The sequence below is a fragment of the Stigmatopora argus genome, chromosome 9 (assembly GCF_051989625.1).
Source record: "Stigmatopora argus isolate UIUO_Sarg chromosome 9, RoL_Sarg_1.0, whole genome shotgun sequence".
Lineage (NCBI taxonomy): Eukaryota > Metazoa > Chordata > Actinopteri > Syngnathiformes > Syngnathidae > Stigmatopora > Stigmatopora argus.
The window spans coordinates 7,470,795-7,493,403 of NC_135395.1; the positions used below are offsets into that span (position 1 = coordinate 7,470,795).

Below are 22,609 nucleotides of genomic sequence, written 5' to 3' on the forward strand. Positions count from 1 at the left end.
ATGGCGACGCCCTGAGCGAGCAATGTAATAGTCACAGTAAGGTGACCAAGTTTTTTTTTCACCTTTTATGCAAAATGTGTTTTTTTTTAGCTACAAATACGGCATAAATGCAAGAAAATACCGTGACCGGACGTTTGGTTGCCCGGACGTTTGGTCGCCCAGACGTTTGGTCGCCCGGACGTTTGGTCGCCCAGACGTTTGGTCGCCCAGACGTTTGGTCGCCCAGACGTTTGGTCGCCCAGACGTTTGGTCGCTCGGGTGAATATAATTTTGAGAGCTGGTTTCAACAGTAGATATGTAGATATTTAGATATTAAACTCTCTCTCTCATGAATATAATTTTGAGAGCTGGTTTCAACAGTAGATATGTAGATATTTAGATATTAAACTCTCTCTCTCATGAATATAATTTTGAGAGCTGCTTTCAACAGTAAACTCTCTGTCAAGTTGTCAAACGTCTGGCGACCAAACGTCCGGGCAACCAAACGTCCGGCGACCAAACGTCTGGCGACCAAACGTCCGGCGACCAAACGTCCGGCGACCAAACGTCCGGCAACCAAACGTCCGGCAACCAAACGTCCGGCGACCAAACGTCCGAGTACCGAAAATACGGTACGTATTTTAGAAGACGATTCATTGGCCAAACTGTCGTCACATGATCTGTTAGAACAATGACCGAGACCCACTGCGGCCCTTTGCGCAATCGGTTTGAGACAAGACTGCTATTTTTTTCCAGAAAGAAATGCATATTTGTACGCATTCTACATACAGTAGAAAGTAATTTCATTCTATTGATTGACTGACAGGTCACCGAGAAGGAGAAGGACGGGCCTTACTGTCTCTTCAGTGGCAGGTCTTCATCCCGGTCAAGTAGGGCGACTCTTGTCGGCAGAGGCCCATCTGATGCTGCTGCTGTTGTTGATGCTCCTGGTGGTCCAGAGACGTGCCCTCCACAAAATCTGGCACTGGAAGCCCCGAGAGGATCATGACCGATTTGTTCCAGATCATGAACGTGGGTACGACGGGCAGGAGGAAGGAGACTTCGAAGGTGTGAATGTGATGGGAGTTCATGGCGTCGTAGAAGGACAGCGTGTTGTTGTCGTAGTCCAGCAGGACGCCCAGGCGCCTCAACTGCAGGCTGGCCTCCACCAGCATATCCTTGCCGTCGTGGCGCACCATAAAGTTGTTGTTGCAGCGCGAGAACACCCACGACGACGAGTTTTTGCCGCTCCATTCGTTTTTAGGGGCCGATTTGTAAGCCACGCCGATGGCGTACCTGCGGGGGCGAACACATTTTGGAATGGATGAGCTATCTCTCCTAAAAGCGGTAATTACGTGCATCACTCGGCTAGCGTTTGCTGAAAACACACAAGGTAGACGCGGGCCCTTTGGGTCTTTCCTGCAGGAAGTGCTATACTTCAGAGCCAATTAGTGCAAAGAAAATCATTCGGGTAAGCGTACACTTGCTCTGTGGGAAGCTGGATTAAACCCTTCTCGCCCCAGAAGAAATATTTCACTTTGCCAAACTCCCTTGAAGGGTAATATGATGCTATCATAATCATGTTTGCGAAGGTGTGCGCTGCTCACCACGTGGATGCTCCCAGTAGAACCTCCCAGTAGTGACAGCCGCTGTCAATGAAGACGTTACCGGCGGCCCCGTACGAGCCGGTTCCGCCGAAGCGTTCGGGAGTGTGACTCTTCTTCAGGGAGCTCTCGTCTTTCTCCATGGTGAGGCAGTCGTTGGACAGACGGAGCTTCTTGTGGGCCGTTTTGGGATCCAACTTGAAGGGTTGACCTGCAAATGGAACAGAGGGATTCGTCACCACATAGAACAGGGGTGTCAGACTCGGGTTGGTTCGCGGGCCGCTTTAACGTCAACTTAATTTCATGTGGGCCGGATCATTTTAGATATAATATTTAGATTTTTTTAAATAAATGGATTAAAAGAACTGGATTAAAATCCCTGAATAGTCAGTTTTTATAGATCTAAAGCAATGTTTATTTGAGCTTTTTTTTCTTAGTAATGGAAAATTTCTTTTAATCATGTTTTTCATTTCAAATGGAAACAAAATATATTTTTTAATTATGTTCAATATTAAAGTGGAAAACGGAAAATATCTATATTTATTTTTAGATCTTACAAAATGCGCTTTGAACTAAAAACACAAAAGATAACAAATTGGATTGAAAAAATTGCAATTTAGATTTTTTTTATAAATGGATTAAAAGAACAGGATTAAAAACTCTGAATATTCAGTTTTTTATAGATCTTAAACATTTTTTTTCATAGAGACAATCCTATTGTTTAATTTAACCAGCTTTCTGCTCAATATTGTTGCTTTATTTGCCATTAATAGTCATTTTAGACAAATGTGACAATACCTATGGCTCATGAAATTTTATAGAAGTTTAAGGCTCACCCAATATCAAGATCCATAAATTATTAGTGCTTAAAAAAATCATCAAAATGGGAAATACTAATTGCTTAAAATGAATAAATTCCCCCAAAGCCCCTTTACAGATGCCAATCCATTTAAAAACAGTTTGTAGAAAACCTAGATCTGCTTTGTTTCTTTTGAAATATACATTACACAATCAAAAATCTAGGTCGGGGGTGTCAGACTCGGGTTGGTTCGCAGGCCGCTTTAACGTCAACTTGATTTCAGGTGGGTCGGACCATTTTAGATATAATATTTAGATTTTTTTATATAAATGGATTAAAAGAACTGGATTAAAAACCCTGAATATTCAGTTTTTTATAGATCTAAAACAATGTTTATTTTTGCTTTTTTAAATATATTTTAAGATTTTACAAAATGATTTTTGAACTAAAAACAGAAAAAAATGATTAAAAAATTACAATTATTGATTTAAAAGGGGGAAAATCAGGAAATTGAATATACATCTATACTCTTCATTTGAATTTGATCCTAAAACAGAAAGTCGGCACTCATGATTTACTTTCCCGGGCCAAACAAAATGATGCGGCGGGCCAGATTTGGCCCCCGGGCCGCCACTTTGACACATGTGGTCTAGAAAGTTGAGTTGGGTTTGGTACTTGGGCTACATTCATAAGCGAATAAGATCTCACGTGGTCTCACGTTATTTTTGGCCAGAAAAATAATTGGTCGCCGTCAATGGCATGGAAAGATAAGCCTACTTCGCCAGGTTAAGTGAATTGGATATCTATCATTGTCAGTGTTAGCCAATGAGCTAATTTTGCGTGACTTGCTTGTTATTTTAGTTTCCTTACAGGTCAATTCCTGAAAAATTTTGATGAATATTTTGATTTTGGGAGAATTTCTGGGTTTGTTGCTTTTCTACCCAAGGTTTTTCCCACTTTAAGATTCCTTGTTAACTATTGGCCGACATTGAAAGCGAATGTTTGACACCCTTGCATTAGAATGTCTTAACCAGGAATGTGTTATTTTCAGCAGCAGGTTTGCCACACAAAAATCAACCAAAACTATTCAAAATGCAATTTCAAATGACAGTGGCAATTCTAGTCTATTTTTATGATCCCTCAATGTTGTGGACAAGGCGGGGGTTGAGCAAGAAAAGATTGCAGCAGCAGGTGAAAAAGGAAAATAAATGTGAAAAAAGTGCTTGTAGAGAAGTCAAGGAGAAAACTGAAGGGGGGATTATTTTTGCAAACATAAGGTTGGCAAATCTAAACTTCAAAGCTGCTCGCAGCTTTTGTGAAAACATTTGGTGCGAGTCGGCACCCCCCTCAGTGTCTGACATCACACAGACTTGAAAATTAGCAGACGGAAACTTTTAGTCGAGTTGGAAAAGCTGCCATCGATTTTTTAACATTTCCACGTTCGCCTCGCTTGGGAATTTTGACGCCGAGTTGCTATACCGTCGCTAAAATGAAATGCAAGGAATAAAAGAAACTGAAGACGGTAACTATTAATACATCATGACTAATCTGGGATAACATGCACATCTGTACCCAAAGAATGAGCAGGATTGGAATGGCATCATTTGGTTGGATTACGTAAGAATTGGTACATCACTAATGAATTATGCTAAATTAAAACAAAATCACCTCTGATTTCCATTCAGAAAATATTCAACTAAACTCCAAGTTCCATAGCAATTCTTTATTAGAGATTATTAAAGTGACCTAAAAATATCACAGCCATTTGATGGCTTGATTTGATTCATTCAATTTTATAACCTAATGAGAGTTCTTCCCTTTGAACATTCAAAATGTCGGTCACTATTCCTGCAAAACGGGCGTAGGGCAGACGAGGTGAGGCCCAGTTTGACGGGAGAAATTGAGAGGATAATTCCGGGCTGAAGATTTGCACCGTAAACTGCTCGGCGGTCAGCCGCATCCCTCTCCGAACTGACATTTAACTCCGACACCTCCATCTCGTCGGCTCCCCCGGCCTCCCACGGCTTAATGAGGCACAATGAGCCCCCCTCCTCAAGCTCCCCCTTCCCCTTCCCGAGTCCGCCGCCCTCTGTGTCCTTCTCTTCATCTCTCTTTCTCCCGTCCTCTCGATCTCATCCTCTGGCGAACACTCCCCTCCGATAATCCGCCTGCTGAGTGAAACTGCTCGTGGACGTGAGAGGACGAGGCCAATGTGCTGCCGGCAGCCAATTACATGAATGCGCTCGCCTCTTTGAACTGCTTATCGCTGCCGGCGCAGCCTCTTGCAAACTCTCTGTCGTGGCTTTCCGGGGGACCGAGGTTGGGGGGGGGGCTTAGAAACGTGACGACGAACGTGCAAACACACAAGTTTAGAAACATGTCTTTGCCATGTGCAAGTGTGTTGGATTCAAATGTCAATATCAACTCATTCGTTGCCATTGGACGCAATAGATTAATTTTCCGAACCGCTAATCCTCACGAGGGTCGCAGGGGGTGCTGGAGCCTATGTGGGAACACCCTGAATCAGTGATCAGACAATCGCAGGACAGAAAGAGACTGACAACCATTCACGCTCATACCTCGGGGCAATTTAGTGTTCAACTAGCATAACAAGCATGTTTTTTGGGATGTGGGAAGAAACCGGAGTACCCGGAGGAAACCCACACAAGCCCGGGGCGAACATGCAAACTCCACACAGGAAGGTCAGAACCCACCGTGACCGGACGTTTGGTCGCCGGACTTTTGGTCGCCGGACGTTTGGTCGCCCGGACCCAAACAACCGGCGACCAACAGTCCGGCGACAAAACAAGGTAAAACAACACGGTCTATGAATCAATAAAAGCCAACAATGGCCCTGAGCAGTTCACTGAGCCGATGTGTGAGTGTATAAGAGTTTGTATGTACATGGGTTGTCCCCTTAGGAAAGGACGTCAGTCAGGGTCTTAACAAGTTCTCCAACAAAACACAATAAAAGTATGGGAAATTTGGAGCTTTTCTTTAGCCTAATAATTAATAGGGCATTAAGTATGACCAAATAATAATTCACAGTTTGTATTTAGGGAATTTGAGCAACGATTTAAATGGTAATTATCAATAACCTTCCGGGCGACCAAACGTCCGGCGACCAAAAGTCCGGCGACCAAACGGCCGAGTACCGAACCCACTGGGGACGGAACCCTCAAGCTCAGAACTACGGGGTGGACGATCAAACCACTCGTCCATCACGACAATTAATGTCAAATCCATTCGAAATAGAAAGGCTGGCATTGACTAATGATGTTCAGTAGGCAATAAAAGCCAAATCCATTTGGACTGGGATGCCTGACCGTTATTATTCATTTCTAGTACTCCCAATAAAACCGACCAAATAATCAATACACGACTATCGAGTCGTAACAGGAATCACCAGAGCGAGGACATTGGCTAGAAAAAAAAATGCCAGAAAATGGGAGAATGGAAAAAAAGCAATTGAAAAAAATGAACCGTCTAAAAGGCAGTTAAAATAAATGCTCACCATTACTCAAAAAAAAAATTAAATACAAGAAATACAACGTATTTACTGTAATAATCTTACCGTGGGGACCAAGCCATTTCAACTCTAATCCAAAGTCTCTTATGCTTGCAAAAACGCCAAACGTGTTTAAAAAATGTATTTTCCACCCGTGCCAGAAATACAAAATTAAATATTAGCAGTCTTTTTGTAGGCTATTTTCCCTGCGCACCTCCTAACTGGGGCCAGCGTCCCCATCTTCCTTCTTCTCCTTCCACTGTTTACCAAAAAAAGCCTTTGAGTTACTTTGACGTCTGCCATCGGGGATGCATGCTGGGTAAATATTATTGCAGTCTCTTTGAGAGGAAGTAAAGGGCTACGTGTACCTCTCGAGGCACGTTGACGGCTGATATTTTCGTCAAGGTAGGCGCTCACGTTGAGAGGATGGGACGTTTTCACGTTCCCACTCGCGTGCGAGCAGACATTTTTCCAAATGTCAACCATTTGATGCTTGCGTGTCAGCATATTTGTCGAGATCAAATGTGTTTTTGACGTCATCACACACATACACACGTTGTGTAACATAGCTGTACATATAAGACAGCATTTTTTTAAATAAAAATTACATGAGAAATATAAACAAAACCTATAGACACCAATTTGATGGCAAAGTAGAAACAAATATGTTCGTTATGACTGGATTTGAATTCAGGATTTTGTTAATTACTGATATAAATTAATCAAGGAGGCAGACTTACCGCTCATTAAAAGACAGATTGAAACAAAAACAATTCCGGATGAAAGTGGTTCTCTAATTAAGTTGCGAAAATGCTCAGATGTAAGCCTAACTCAATTTCCAGCCTAAAATATTGTGATTTAAACCCCAAAATAATGACGGTGATTTTGTTCCAAGCTTAACATTTAGCATAAAAGTGCAGATGTTTGCATCGCATTGATGGCGACCATGTTTACAAAAAGCTCCTTCAAAATTGGAGGAGAACCTTAACAACCAGTTTTTGTCCAACTTTACAACGTCTTTTTGAGTCTATATCAGTTTTAGCTACCGCAACCAAGATGGCGCCGTTCAAGTGGCAGCCGGTGGCGGTAGCTCCGTCCACTCTTGCTCGTTTTGTGTTTTTGCTGCTTTTCTGTCTTAATGATTTGATTTGGTGATTCTTAATGATTCCATTTGCTTTGATTTGCTTTGTACTTTGTGCTTTTGCTTTGTTGTTCTGTCTAATCACCCTCTGCTACTGTCACAATGAAATTTCCCGAATACGGGATGGATAAAGTTATCCAATCCAATCCAATCCAACTCGTGGATGCTTCACCAAGACCACGAGCCTGGAGATCCGACAGTTCCATACTAAGAAGAACATCCCCCTGCCGTAGCAAAGATGAAAAGTTCCAACAAGGATGACCAGGATCCTGGAAGAACTCTTCCAGGAAGCACAAGACCACAACACTGGCAAAGTAACTTCAAGCCCAGGTTGTATTTTAACGTCAGTCCTGCACAGGAAGTTTCCCGATCAATCCGCGTCTCAACGCTACGTATTCATGACTAAAAAGCAGAGGATTGAGGGCACTCGCGTCAGCAGACACTCGCCCCCGCAAAGAGCTATTCGGTGTCTTCCGTGCACTCAACCTTCTCACTCTCCTTTCACTCTTTGGGTGATGCCGCTTCTTCCTCTCCTCCATTTACAGATTTACAGGTTTCTCACGCCACTTTCCAATGCGAGAGGATGTTCTCAAGCCAGCTGGCGTGAAGTAAAGATCTAGCAAATGTGGGTCACGGCGGTAAAAGGTCACGCCGTTGTCGACCTCTTTTGTCATGCTTAATTCATAGGCGCTTCACAATGCTGTGACACATTTTAGCGGTGAGTACTTTAAAACGCTGTGAAATTTTTATCAACAATAGTAGGCCGCTCCATTAGGCCACGGTCAGGGTCTCGGTGTTTGAGTCCAGAGTGACCCAAAAGCCGGTGAAAGCCTTTCAAAGTGGAACAAGTGCAGTTTTAAGCGGCGTTGCACGAGACGCAAGCGGAACCTTGAAGCCGGCGGTTAGAAGAACGATTAAACGGGCATTCTGATTGGACCGTTTCTGCTTTGGACGTGAAAACCTGACCTTTAGCCCTATTTTGGACAGTCATCGTTCTATTGAAAACCTCATGCTGGGAACTTTGGTTTTGTTAAAACAGAAAGTAACAAATGTAGCAAAGTTATTACAGTGGTACCTCGACATACGAGCAATTCAAGATACGAGTAAAATTTCAGGCAAATATTTATCTTGAGATACGAGACAAATTTTGATATACGAGCAGACAGCGGACGCGAGATGCTGCTCATAAGAACATCATGGCCACTGTCTCTCTCCCCGCGACTCCCTTTTTGTAATGTCTCTGGTCGCAACTCCCTCTTTGTAATGTTTCTGCGAGCACTGGGCGGAGCGTTGCATTTAGTCAGTGCAAATGGCGTATATACAGACGCTCCCCTACTTACGAACACAATTGGTTCCGAGCGATTGTTCATAAGTTGAATTTGTTTGTAAGTTGATTCAGTGCTATATTTTGTATTATAATTTATGTTTAAGGCCGATATAAGTACATTGAAGGTTTATATAAGTGCATTTGTATGTTTAAGGCTTGTATAAGTAACACGCATTGGTTTGTACTGAAAAAAAAAACATTTAATAAAATGGAGAGAATATGTACAGTACTGTAGAGAGAGAGAGAGATTTATGTATTAGAAACTGGCCAAAAGAAGCGACCTAATGACGATTGCACTGCAATGTTCAATATTTGGGTCCTGCTGCTCGATCTTTCTGTTTATAAATGGTACTGACGGTCGAACGATTCAATGCCCGTGAAACGCTCACCACTCTCACGCGCATCAAGCTTCGTTATTATTGCCACTAGTTTCAAATGAAATGGCTTGCCTCTTCCTTGCAACTCCCTCAATAGAAGCCTTTAGCTTTTTACCAACCATATTCAATATTGGATGCATGAGATATTTAATGATACAAATGAAAAATGTTCTTTGCACACTGGAGATACATTCACGCACTTCCGCATTGCAACGAAGAAGAAGGTAGATGCTGGGTGAGCTGAGCTCTCACAGCGCCAGGCGTCGGTATTAGCGGCGGAAAGAAGTACTACTCCGAAAAAGGCGCGAAATACAAAATTGGACTTGCGAACATTTTTGGACTTAAACGCAATTTACAGACATGTTCGTATGTACCGTTGTTCGTAAGTTGAATGTTCGTAAGTTGAATGTTCGTAAGTAGGGGAGCGTCTGTACTACTTCTCGTTGGCAAGTGGTCGTGCGTTATCATGTTGTGAGGACATTTGTGTGCATCATGTTGGGAATATTTTGAAGGGAATACAAACTCAAACAACCCTCGATATTGACTGAAAGTCAGTGTGGAGGCGGGGCAAAAAGAGCCAACCCGGGAGAAGAAAGGTATCAAAATGTCAAACAAAATTTGAATTAAGTTTAGTGTTCGGTTCGATTAAACTTATTTTTGAGTGTGTCTGCATCGTAATCCAAGTTCATTTAAATTTGTTTATGTGACTTTATCAGCGTATTGCCGTACCACTCGAGGTACCACGGTACTCGGACGTTTCGTCGAAAGACGTTTGGTCGACCGGACGTTTGGTCGTCCGGACGTTTGGTCGACCGGACGTTTGGTCGACCGGACGTATGGTCGAACAGACGTTTGGTCGAACGGACGTTTGGTAGACCGGACGTTTGGTAGACCGGACGTTTGGTAGACCGGACGTTTGGTAGACCGGACATTTGGTAGACCGGACGTTTGGTAGACCAGACGTTTGGGAGAACGGACGTTTGGTAGAACGGACATTTGGTAGAACGGACATTTGGTCGCCGGGTTACTATTGAAAACAGCTCTCAAAATTATAATCATGAGAGAGAGAGTGAGTTTAATATCTAAATATCTAATATCAAAATATCAACAGTAAACTCTGTCATAATTTGACAGCGAGCGGACCCGGCGACCAAACGTCTGTTCTACCAAACGTCCGTTCTACCAAACGTCCGGTCGACCAAACGTCCGGTCGACCAAACGTCCGGGGACCAAACGTCTTTCGACGAAACATCCGGTCCCGAGGTACCACTGTAGTTCAGGTCCAACATGAAATCCAATTTCAACATTGAACAAAAATAAACAATTTCAAGCAAATGACTCCACCAGGTCCAATACCGGCACGTCTAGCATCTCGCTAACCCGTTTAAGATCCTCCTAACAATCTCTTTGACGGAAAGTTTTGCCGTGAAAAGTGTTTCCTCGGGGGCTAAAGCGACAGATGGTCGCAAGAGAAGGAAGACGGACTGAAGAAAAGGGCGCAACGCCATCGTATGTCACGGCCCAAAGGATCCGAGGACAGCACGCCATGGATGAAAAAGGAGGAGATTAACACTCAGCACGAGAGAACAAATCCAATTTGACAAAAACAAACGGTTAAAATCCAGTCATATTTGTTACATTTGGTAACTTGAAGAGCAAATTGCGCCATTGAATGTCAAACTACACATGATATGTGCTACCTCCTAACAATAATTACCGAGGAAACGGCATGACGCATGATTTATTCACGTCTCCATATGGCCGTGATTACTTTGCATGGAGAACATCTAAAAACAAAATGGAAAAGCACATTTTGCACCATTAAAATGATATAAAGTGCAAAAGGATGGAAGTCACGCTCATACATTACATTTGCATGTGTAGGTCTTTGCTATTGAAAATTCATAATATGAATATTTTTAAAACAAACATCTTATGTAAGGATTTTATGGCACCGACATTAATAGACACCAGAGAAGATGGGAATTATGAAAAATAAATCAAGCCTCTGGAAGCATTTTAATAAGATCAATTATTTTGATAGGCCTAAAGGAAGCCTTTATTACTCAGGTGTTTTATTACACGGCATGTTTTCTCTATGTATTTGGAAAGTGAATCATAAAATATGTCAGGGCATAAACAGAAGAGTGGGAATGGAATTAAACAATCCTCAAGTGGATGCTATCTGTTTGGTCAAATTCTTCCAAATTGAAGTTATACGAGCATACCTGGAGGGTCTTTGTTTTGTTATGAGCTGGAAACATATGAAAGAAGATGTGCAACCCAACATATTTGCATTTAAATATTACTAGGGATGTCTTGATCGCATATTTTTGCATGTGATTCAAGTCCAATTTTGTGGATCTGTCCAAATCCAATATTTCCGAAATGCATTAAAGATGAGTCTTCCCCCCCCCTAATTTGAACAGCAGTGATTAAAAAAATATATCGTTATTGCGCTTGCTGAAGAATGAATCAAATACATTTTAATAAAAAGTAATATGATAAAAATTCATTTTATACTAATGAGGTCAACAAGTGGAATGGATTATTTCTGCCGTTAGAGATTGGACTGCCATTAAAAAGTAAATTCTAGTTGCTATTTGAAGAAAAGTCAGAAGCGCGCCTTGAAGAGGCTGCAAGCGAAACACTTTTGCACGTTTCATGTTGTTTTACTTAGCAGTGTGTTCAGATTACAGCTAATCCCCCGATGCGGCAGCTCGGATGCTGACAGGCGCTCAGAAAAAGCATCACATCAGCTCCATTTAAACTTCATTGAGCTACTTTTGCAATTTAACGTCATGAATCGGCTTGTACGCCGCTCCACTTTTCAACATCAACACGCCATGATACACTAAAAAAAGTGGAATGTTGTTGCTTACTATTAAAGTGACCTTGAATTACATAGAGTACCAATGCTATAACCAGGGTATGCATATTTATTATTGTTCAGAGTTGATATTATTTTCTATAGAACTGTTTAATTGTTATATGTAACTGGGTTTAAGACAGAATTTTAGGTTGGTTTTGCTGCCAAAAAGACAAACTAATAGTGACTCCAATTCCTTTACTTCCACACTAATGCTTTTAATAATTTAGACTGCCATCTGTCTTTCTTAACGTTATTTCCTTTTAATTTGAATTTGAATTATTTATTCATTTTTTTGTTCTTTATCAACAACCTGGGGAGCCTGCAGTCGAAAAACAATCAAAGGCAAACAAACAGAAACTGAGCCAAGGAGTTGAAAAAAGTACGCGTATAAAAAAGTTTCAGAATTATCCAAATTAAAAGATGTGTCAAAAGCAACTCAAACACTTTATAACAGTCACAAAGTGGCACACACTCATCTCAAAAACCTACATAAGATTATAAATCAGGGGTGGCGAACAAGTTAGACAAAAAGAGCCAAAATTTGAAACTGTGAGAGTCAAAGAGCCAATAGAGTCATAAAAACCAATCTGCCAAATCCTTTTTTAATATATAATTTATAATTAGTTTTTAATGGGGCCTGATAAATTTGAGTCTGTTTTAAGAGAGAAAATAAAAATAAGGGAAACACGAAATTTCGTTATACGCAGCTGTGTATGATGTCAATAAATGCTTTTGATTGATTGATTGATTGAAATGAGGCAAAGAGCCTCAGTATATCCAAAATATGATAAGAAGCAAAGAGCCGCATTCATTTTGGCCGGGAACCACATGCACCTCGAGAGCCACGTGTTCGCCCCTGCTGATATAAATCCGTGACCGGACGTTTGGTCGCCTGGGTGAATATAATTTTGAGAGCTGGTTTCAACAGTAGATAGTTAGATATTAAACTCTCTCTCTCATGAATATAATTTTGAGAGCTGGTTTCAACAGTCAACTCTCTGTCATGTTGTCAAACGTCCGGGCGACCAAACGTCCGGGCGACCAACCGTCCGGGCGACCAAACGTCCGGGCGACCAAACGTCCGGGCGACCAAACGTCCGGGCGACCAAACGTCCGGGCGACCAACCGTCCGGGCGACCAAACGTCCGGCGACCAAACTTCCGGGCGACCAAACGTCCGGGCGACCAAACGTCCGGGCGACCAAACGTCCGGGCGACCAAACGTCCGGGCGACCAACCGTCCGGGCGACCAACCGTCCGGGCGACTAAACGTCCGGCGACCAAACGTCCGGGCGACCAAACGTCCGGGCGACCAAACGTCCGGGCGACCAAACGTCCGGGCGACCAAACGTCCGGGCGACCAAACGTCCGGGCGACCAAACGTCCGGGCGACCAAACGTCCGGGCGACCAAACGTCCGGGCGACCAAACGTCCGGCGACCAAACGTCCGAGTACCATATAAATCAACACGGGAAAGATAGTTGGTGATTGCATGAACTTGAGTTCAAATCCACAACTTACTTTCGTAAAAAATACATATACATATATATATATATATATATATATATATATATATATATATATATATATATATATATATATATATATATATATATATATATATATATATATACATATATATATATATATATATATATATATATATATATATATATATATATCCACCCAAGTATGTTGAAATTAAGAAAAATCCTGCCCATCTTTAACTTCACTGTCGTGACGGCCATTCCCAGAAAACATACTAACAGCAAACCTTGCATCACTGATCCATAAAAAAAATAAAAAATGAATCCAAATAGTAATAAAGGTTGCAACTTACTGTTGGTTTTGAGACGAGCCGGCTCACTGTTGCGGCTTCCCGCCTGGTTGATGGCCTTGACGAAGAAGACGTAGCGAGTCCCGCTCTGCAGACCGTGCACCGTGTAGTGGTTCTGCTTGATGTTGGGCACGATCATCCAACTGTCAGCAGAGTTGTACAAACCTGGCGCACAGGCAGAAAATCCCGTCATGACAAAAATAAAAGATTTCCTCTCATTCTCAAAAGTGAACCACACCACGTGAAAATGAACCAGACGCTCCGAGTCATAACAGTGCAAGTGCTTGGGGAGCCCACGCGCCTCAAGAATCATAAAACATTTATGCGCACATTCTGATCCGTCCCATTACCTTAACATCAGGTTTAATATGTGTTGCTCCCTTCCGCCCAGGGCTGACTTTGTTAGACTTATTATGGTGGATCAAGAAAGCCTTAACGACGGGAGACGGAGAGGATTCGTGCAAAGAATGTGGGCCAAAGAATGTGATAACTTGTCATGTTCAAATGCCCTGGAAATGTAGCTAATGCTTACATGACCTCTTATACGCAGTTTCTAACCTAACTCAGCCAGTCATAATTTACTTTACCGGAAGACTTTAACCTCTGCTCATTCCCCGTCTATTCGATTTCTCTTTTAACGCAGTTGAGTTCAAGGGAAGAGGGAAAACCGATTGTCCGTGGAAAGAATTATACATGCTTGCTGCATTTTGATCAACTTTTTCTTCTGGTGTTTTACTGCACTGAGCGAACCATGTTAATAAGATGGGATTCTCTTTGGAGGGGTATCAAGCACAGTTAAGGAAAATATTCAAAAGCCCTTTTTTTAAAGTTGGGATTAAGCTTTGTCGTGTACCGTTGAAACGACAATAGCGACGTCTATTCATCGCTCTGTTTCTTAAATCTTTCCCCGCGGCGGCAATCCGGAACTCTGGGAACGATCCTGACTTCAAACCTTCTGGGACTTGATGAATAATTCAGCGGGGTGGCAACAACATACATACATAAGTAATAGTGGAGAGTCTTCTTGTAAATATAAATACTTCACAGGACGCAAATAAGGCCATTAAATGTGAGACGCTTTTAAGAATGGATGAAGGAAGGGAAAACTTATGGAGGTTTATTTAGAAGCAACTCGGCTTAAGAGTTTGGGCTCCATTGTTAGCCACTAAAATGGGTCCCTCTTAAAAAATGTCATCGTACTGACTGATGCAAAAATGACATGCTACTATTATTTTGGTGATCTATATTATTGTTGGATAGGACTGCATATGCTTTTTTCCCATAGAGACAATTCTATTGTTTAATTTAACCAGCTTTCTGCTCAATATTGTTGCTTTATTTGCCATTAATAGTCATTTTGGACAAATGTGGCAATACCTATGGCTCATGAAATTTTATGTTTAAGTTTAAGGCTCACCCAATACATTGGTATCTCGACCTACGATCAGCTCTACCTACGCCATGCTCGAGGTACGATGAAAATTTCGATCAAATAATTCGCCCTAGATACGATCAAAATTTCGAGATGCGACCAAGCCAGGTGGCCATGACATGAGAGGCTGTTTATCATTGTAGCGCACTGTCTTTTTTGCCGCATCTCTTTCGTGTATAACAGATATCTACCAGCACTGAACGATTTATTCAGACGAGTTTCGACCAGGACACGCACAACGCGCATGCGCGGGCGAAAAGAGGGCTTTGTAGGTAATGAAGTATACTCGTGCACACAACACCGATAGCCAATGGCACCCTTTCTCAGAATAAAACTTCATTACCCACAATCAATACGTGGGAAGGCTGTTATTCCTTCCTTAGCCTGTTAGCTCCCGCGATCGCTCATTCAAGACTACTTCTCGTTGGCAAGTTGTCGTGCGTTATCCTATTGTGAGGACATTTGTGTGCATCATTTTTGGAATATTTTGAAGGGAATACAACAGCAAACAGCCCATCGATAGCGAACGTGAGGGTGGAGGCGTGGCAAACAGCTAACCCGCCCAGAACAAAGGTAAAAAAAATTAAAACAAAATTAGAATTCAGTTTTGTGTAAAGTTACATTAAACGTATGTTTGAGTGTCTCTGTATACATTAATCCAAGTTAATTTAAATTTGTTTGTTCGTTAGTTCGTTAGTCCCCCCAAACACCCCCGCCTCCGTGTATGTCACTGTCTCTCCTCTCCGCGAAATGCGTCTAATTTTACTTCTATTAAACACATTTCATTACTATTAAACCACTAGTTATGTGTTACTTTGTTAATAGATGGCGAATTAGAAGAAATAAAACTTTTTTCCAATCCAATATCCTGTTTTGGGTGTTTTTTTTCAGAGGGCTGGAACGAATTAATTTGTTTTTAGTTCATTTCAATGGGAAACGTTCGCTCGAGTTACGAAAAGCTCGATATACGATCTCAGTCCCGGAACGAATTAAGATCGTATGTTGAGGCACCACTGTATCAAAATGCACAATTAGTGATTAAAAAAAAATCATCAAAATGGGAAATACTAATTGCTTAAAATGAATGAATTCCCCCAAAGCCTCTTTACATATGCCAGTCCATTTAAAAACAGTTTTCAGAAAACCTAGATCTGCTTTGTTTCTTTTGAAACATACATTACACAATCAAAAATCTAGGTTATCCTCGCGTGTACCACAATAAAATATTGAGCATATGGCAATAACACTGTTATGCAAAAAGAGTGTAGCTGTTCCATTGAAATTGAAGACTGATCATGAAGAATCATGTTTTGTTTGTGTGTGTGTATGAGAACTTACTGATGAAATTAGTCTGTCCAGTGTATATGGTGTACTGTAGCTCATAAGAGGTGACGCTGAACTCGTCCTCGGATGTCCAGTGAACGGTGATGGTGTCGTGCGATGCCGTGCATAGCTCATCTCTGATGGACGGCGGGCCTGGTGCTGCATGGGAGAAAAAAAAAATTGAAGTCACTTGGCAATACTGAGCATACATTTTTCATGATATTGGGGTAAACACACACACTCTGCCAAACACCATTATTATGAGCAAGACTGTAAAAAAAGCTCATTTAAACCTGTTAGGTAATCAAGGCATTCCAGAATCTTCTTTTCTCGGGAAAAGTCCAGGGCAAAGTTGTCGAAAGCATCATTCAGATTGACATCAGGTATGAGTACCTGGGAGGAGGCTGTCGCCATGGCAACTCTGGTGGCACATTCAGAAGAGACAATCAGTAGAGAAGTAGAAATATCTACATCAAAACTAGCGGATTTTACGGACTATAAATCATGCATTTTTCATTAGCTAACGTTTTTTTTTCTCTTGACCACCGGCAGCGTGAAAATAAAATAAAATATTGCCCTCTCAGATATGCAACTTTTACGCCAGCGCAATTTAAAGTCTGAAAATGTGGTACTTGCAAGGCGTCCAAATCAAACGTAAAAACAAACGACAGCTCAAAACGACTTTGCTCACCTTTCCGCCACATTTCGGGCAGTCTGAAGGAAGCGGGCGTGGTCATTTTCTTTCAGGCTTTGCTCAGCTTGCGTGATGAGGGCGCTGGAGCGCTCCAGACACTGACGACAGTTAGCAATCTGCTGTGCCAACTTGCGCAACTTCATCACCTGTTAAAAACACACAATACGGTCAAATGTTTACAATCCTTCCTTCATTGTTTAGACCAAGGGTGTCAGACTCGGGTTGGTTCGCGGGCCGCTTTAACGTCAACTTGATTTCACATGGGCCGGACCATTTTAGATATAATATTTAGATTTTTTTTATACATTTATTAAAATAACTGGATTAAAAGCCCTGAATATTCAGTTTTTTTTATAGATCTAAAACAATGTTTATTTTAGCTTTTTTATATATTTTTAGATTTTACAAAATGATTTCTGAACTAAAAACACAGAAAAAATAGATTAAAAAATGACAATTATTGATTTAAAAGGGGGAAAATCAGGAAATTTAATATACATATATACCCTCTTCATTTTAATTTGATCCTAAAACAGAAAGTCGGCACTCATCATTTACTTTCCCGGGCCACGCAAAATGATAAGGCGGGCGTAGTTTAGACGTAAAGAACGCCAAATTCCATCACCCCCAGCCCTTCGTACCTGTGTACTACACTTACCTTTATCGATAAATAAGCGCTTGAGCAAACCAAAATGTCATCAATAAAACTAATCCCTCCAGGGAGAAAACTAAAAACCCATAAATATATTTTAAAGGAAGATGATAACATTTCAGAAATTGAGTAGATGTTAGTGCATTTGTATTCCTAAAAAAATAATCTCATCCTTAGATAATTAGTCCCTTTAACTGACAACATAGCAACTACAATTGGAATTTCATTGATGCTGTAGTATGCGCATGAAAAGACTACAATAGGGCCCAGTTTAATTTTATGACAAGAACAACACTAAAAACCAGTTTTGCTCATAAAGAGATTAGAATGGAAGTTCGGAGATGCAGAGAACGGACTGATGGGTTAATTAGAGAATGTTTTAATTCATTGTGACAATTCATAATACGATGTTCCCGCACAAAAAGCAGCCGTTAAAAGTAGCAGATATATAATACTCAGCCGCCTTCATTAAAAGGGAGAAAAAAAGGCTCCTTTTTATATCAGCCTTGTTTCATGATGATGCATTTAAGCTCTTTCATAGACCAGAGAGTTTTACATTTCCGCACTTTGGGACAAAAGCATCAAAAACGTTTGCAGAGTGAAACTAGAAGCCAGAAACTTCAGACGCATCACTTCCAAACTTCTCTGACCCACTTTTCTTTAAAACTACTTCAAACTTTACTCACTGCCTGAGCAAACTTTACAATTTATGTGTGTATAAATCTATGGACCAAACCTTGAACATTTCCCACCTTATCACAAATTGTACTCCATTTTGTACCGCCACCAAATATGACCCAATAAAACAACATCGCCACACAGAAAGATAAAATGACAACGTATACACGCCAGACCGTGGGAATAGAAAGAAAAAATTCTAAACTTTGAGTTCTTAAGAGGAAATGACAGAGAGAATTAGAGCGCCCTGCTTTGCTTTACACACTTTGATCAATGGCTGCGTAATCCTGTTATTCTGTTGTGCAGATGAGGACTTTTCTTCAGGAAAAGTGCTTGCCACAAACGACATCATCCTCCATTTTGGAAGCCTGACACCGTTACGTTTTGTTGACGGTCTCCGTACCACTGGAATCTTTTAAGAATTACCATAACAGTCTTTATTGACCTTAGAAAAGGTTGCGGCGTCAAACAGAGGAAATTGTCAGCCTACATTAATAATATAACTCTTCAATCAAGTATATTTATTGAAGTAATCAGTCAGTCATTTAAAATCATTATTCTTCCACCCGATAAGCCAAGGGTGTCAAACCTGGGTTAACGTCAACTCCATTTCATGTGGGCCGGACCATTTTAGATCTAATATTTAGATTTAAAAAATTGGATTAAAAGCCCTAAATAGTCCGTTATTATAGATCTAAAACAATGTTTATTTGAGCTTTTTTTCTTAGTAATGGAAAATTTCTTTTAATCTTGTTTTTCATTTCAAATGGAAACAAAGTATTTTTTTTAAATTATGTTCAATATTAAAGTGGAAAACAGAAAATATCTACATATTTATTTTTAGATTTTACAAAATGCTTTTTGAACTAAAAACACAAAAGAAAAAAAGATTAAAAAATTGCAATGATTGATTTTAAAAAGGGGAAAATCAGGAAATGTAATATACATCTATAATCATTTGAATTTGATCCTAAAACAGAAAGTCGACACTCATGATTTACTTTCTCGGGCCGCACAAAATGATCATGCGGGCCAGATTTGGTCCCCGGGCCACCACTTTGACACCTGTGCGATAAGATCTGGATTGTTAATTTCTCTCACGGGATAGCTTGAAATTTGTTTTTGATGAGTTTACTTCAGGCTTTATTTGTATTTTTCTACCCTTCCATTTTAGTAAAATTGACATAAATCACTATTCTGTTAGCTGTTGTCTGCATTTATTGATCGCAAGCTTCTGAATCAAACCTAATCAAAAATCCATTGACAAATCTCAGTGATGAAATGGGATTCACGCTATTTCTAATAGAGATATCAACCCTCGTCTCTCTCCTCATTGAAGCGTACCATCAGTGATCTCTACTGGGGCGAAAATTGTCTTGTTGTGTGTAATTACGGAATAAATGAACCATTGCCTTTCCCCCCCTGCTGGTTAGCCCAACCTTTCCCTGCCCTCCTTTTACGTCTGACTTTGACTTCATCCATTTGTTAACAACATATGTGATTACAGGAACAGAGTTAAGTGCATTACATTCATCTTAATAATTGAGATGTCACTTAGACATTTATGTGAGTGTCTGCCTCTCATGATGTCTAACTCGGACCGAGACTTTCCTCCCAAGACAAACTTTCTTCGTACTGTTATACTTAATGTGTGTGCAAAGGCGTGGAGAGTTCTTACCTTGGACTCTTTGATTTTCACGGCGATGACCTGCTTCCTCTGGCGGATGATGTCGACCAGCTCGTCACATTCCTCCACCAGCTTGGCTTCGTGCATGGCGGTGTTGACCTGTCGAGGACGAGACCTTTTAATTGGAAGTGATCATTCACAATGGTTAAAAAGTTGAAAGTCCACCATTTCTGCATGCATTCCTATTCAAAATCTGATTTGGTGATTCTTAATGATCCCATTTACTTTGATTTGCTTTGTACTTTGTGCTTTTGCTTTGTTGTTCTGTCTAATCACCCTCTGCTACAGTCACAATGAAATTTCCCGAATACGGGATGAATAAAGTTATCCAATCCAATCCAAAACTGCCTTTTCTATGGAGTGCTGGAGCCTATCACAGGCTGATTAAACTTTAAACCGGGTGAAATTCTTGCCAAAAATAACGATATGCAGAAGTAATAAATAAAGAAACAAATACAAAACAAACAAGATATGGGACGGAACGGAAGCTGTTGTCATTTGTATGTAAACATCGGCAATATTTGAAGAGATCTCTTGAATCAATGCAGGATAATTCTTCTTTGGCAACCTCCATTTGAATGTTACTATGAATTCTGTTGACATCAATAGCAAGAGTATCTAATTATTCCTTCCATGAAAAATTCAAATAGCCATTGGACAAGGACTTCCCTTCTAAAATGGCAGGGAAACACCTTGAAGTAACAGCAGTGATTTCAAATGTCAAGAGTTCCCAATCCGCACAGTTATCTGGATCTACAACTAAATAATCTTAGTTTTCTTTGGTCAGTCCTTAAGATGAAACTGAATAAAATACAGGTATCAAAAGATTGGAAAGTAAAGCTTTATAACGGATTCATTTAACACTTTTCAGATGGATTTTGGGTTCCATTTGTGTAGATGGAGGCGTGTAAGTATTTGTATTCAGAAAACCGACAATCACCAGCTTCCGTTGGGTTTATCTGCACATAATGAATCACGCAGCAGCCGCTTGGTATTGATTGGATAAAGGGATGCATTCTCAGACCTCAAAGTCACTTTAGAAAATGGAGTCTTTTCTATAATAAACTTCTGTGGGAGGACGGTCAAACCTGGCCTGGTTGAATGGTGATGATTTTGTTACTGTGTTTGTGTGTCTGTGTGTGTGTGGTGAAGTCAATTTTTTTTTTATCCTGCTGGCTATTTCCAATTCAATCGCTGCACAGTTCCAAATCGAAAAGTTTAATAATTACAGAACTGCCCAGGGAATCATTTTTTTTTACAGATAGGTATTGCTTCAAACCCAGACAAAGAAGAAAGCAAATCAAATACTATGTCTTATCAGATGGAATATTTTTGGAATTGATTGATTTTGATAGTTTCGGGGCTACAAAAGCAAAACAGCCTTGGCGCCAAAGAGACATAAAATTTGTGCAATTCATTCACAATCAGTTAATTTTGATTAATTTCGATTTAGAACAGGGGTGTCAGACTCGGGTTGGTTCGCGGGCTGCTTTAAAGTCAACTTGATTTCACGTGGTCTGGACCATTTTAGATATAATATTAAGATTTTTTTTTATAAATGGATTAAAAGAACTGGATTAAAAGCCCTGAATATTCCGTTTTTTTATAGAGCAAAAACACTGTTTATTTTAGCTTTTTTTTTTTTAAATATATTTTTAGATTTTACAAAATGATTTTTGAACTAAAAACAAAGAAAATATGGATTAAAAAATAGCAATTATCGATTTAAAAAGGGGAAAATCAGGAAATTTAATATACATCTATACTCTTCATTTGAATTTGATCCTAAAACAGAAAGTCGGCACTCATGATTTACTTTCCCGGGCCACACAAAATGATGCGGTGGGCCAGATTTGGCCCCCAGGCCGCCACTTTGACACATGTGATTTAGAACATATCTCGATCAAAGTGAGCCCATTCTGTAAGGATGACTATCATCTACTGCTAATTCATCACATAAATGCTCAGTCCGAGCTCTAAATTCAATTTTGCAGCGGTGAAGACGCCAGTAAAGCAAGTTCACTCAGGGTATTCGAATGGCTAATTGCACTAAAGCAATTCCAGCTTTTAAGTGAAAAATCCTTCTATTATGGATGAGTATAAAATAACATTGCAGCACAGTTCTTAACTAAATCGCTCGTGAAGAAAATTCAATAAATGGAAGTGACTTCTCAATATTTGACCATGAGCTGGCAAAGTTCAGTTGAATAATGAATTAGAGTAATAATTACATATTCTAAACCCATAAGCCAGAAAGAAAATGAGAGGATGTGATACTAAGACTGAAAAAAAAGAAAATAAAATCAGACATACCTCCTTGTAATGACCATATAAAGAACAAGAAGACACGGATACAGAAAAATTCTGCCTACCTCAACCTGTTGACAGATTTGGATGAGTTTAGCCATTTGGTTCTCCAGTTCACTGTTCCGTTTCACCAGGTTAGTCAAGTTGTTTTCCAAAGTTTGCTGCAGAGACAGAAGTGAAGGAAAGAATAAGGACAAAGAATTCCGAATACGTCCTGGTGCAGATTGTAAATTTCCAAAACTCATCTACCTCAATATCAACATTATAATTTGAAGAATGAAAATAAAACAAATTTCCCGCGCGCCGAGAAGGCTCCACATCACATTGTTTGCAACTCTTCAATTAAGCGCTTAAAAATGATGACAAAACTTGCGTTGAAATTTAGACAAGATT

At 40.4% G+C, this 22,609-nt stretch overlaps 1 protein-coding gene across 4 annotated transcripts in view; it reads right to left on the bottom strand.

Annotated features, from left to right (window-relative positions):
* Positions 1-22,609, bottom strand: part of mid2 (midline 2) — a 72,033-nt gene that overhangs the window by 5,880 nt on the left and 43,544 nt on the right. For 3 of the 4 annotated variants that reach the window (XM_077610212.1, XM_077610213.1, XM_077610210.1), the window contains 8 exons: positions 22,282-22,377; positions 19,901-20,008; positions 16,890-17,038; positions 16,492-16,619; positions 16,214-16,357; positions 13,447-13,608; positions 1,587-1,794; positions 585-1,275 (listed from right to left, as the gene is read on the bottom strand). In XM_077610212.1, coding sequence (XP_077466338.1) covers positions 843-1,275; positions 1,587-1,794; positions 13,447-13,608; positions 16,214-16,357; positions 16,492-16,619; positions 16,890-17,038; positions 19,901-20,008; positions 22,282-22,377 — 1,428 coding nt within the window. In that variant the 3' untranslated portion in view covers positions 585-842. Of the gene's footprint in view, positions 1-584; positions 1,276-1,586; positions 1,795-13,446; positions 13,609-16,213; positions 16,358-16,491; positions 16,620-16,889; positions 17,039-19,900; positions 20,009-22,281; positions 22,378-22,609 lie in introns of those variants that run through there. The other variant, XM_077610214.1, reaches the window with a different exon arrangement.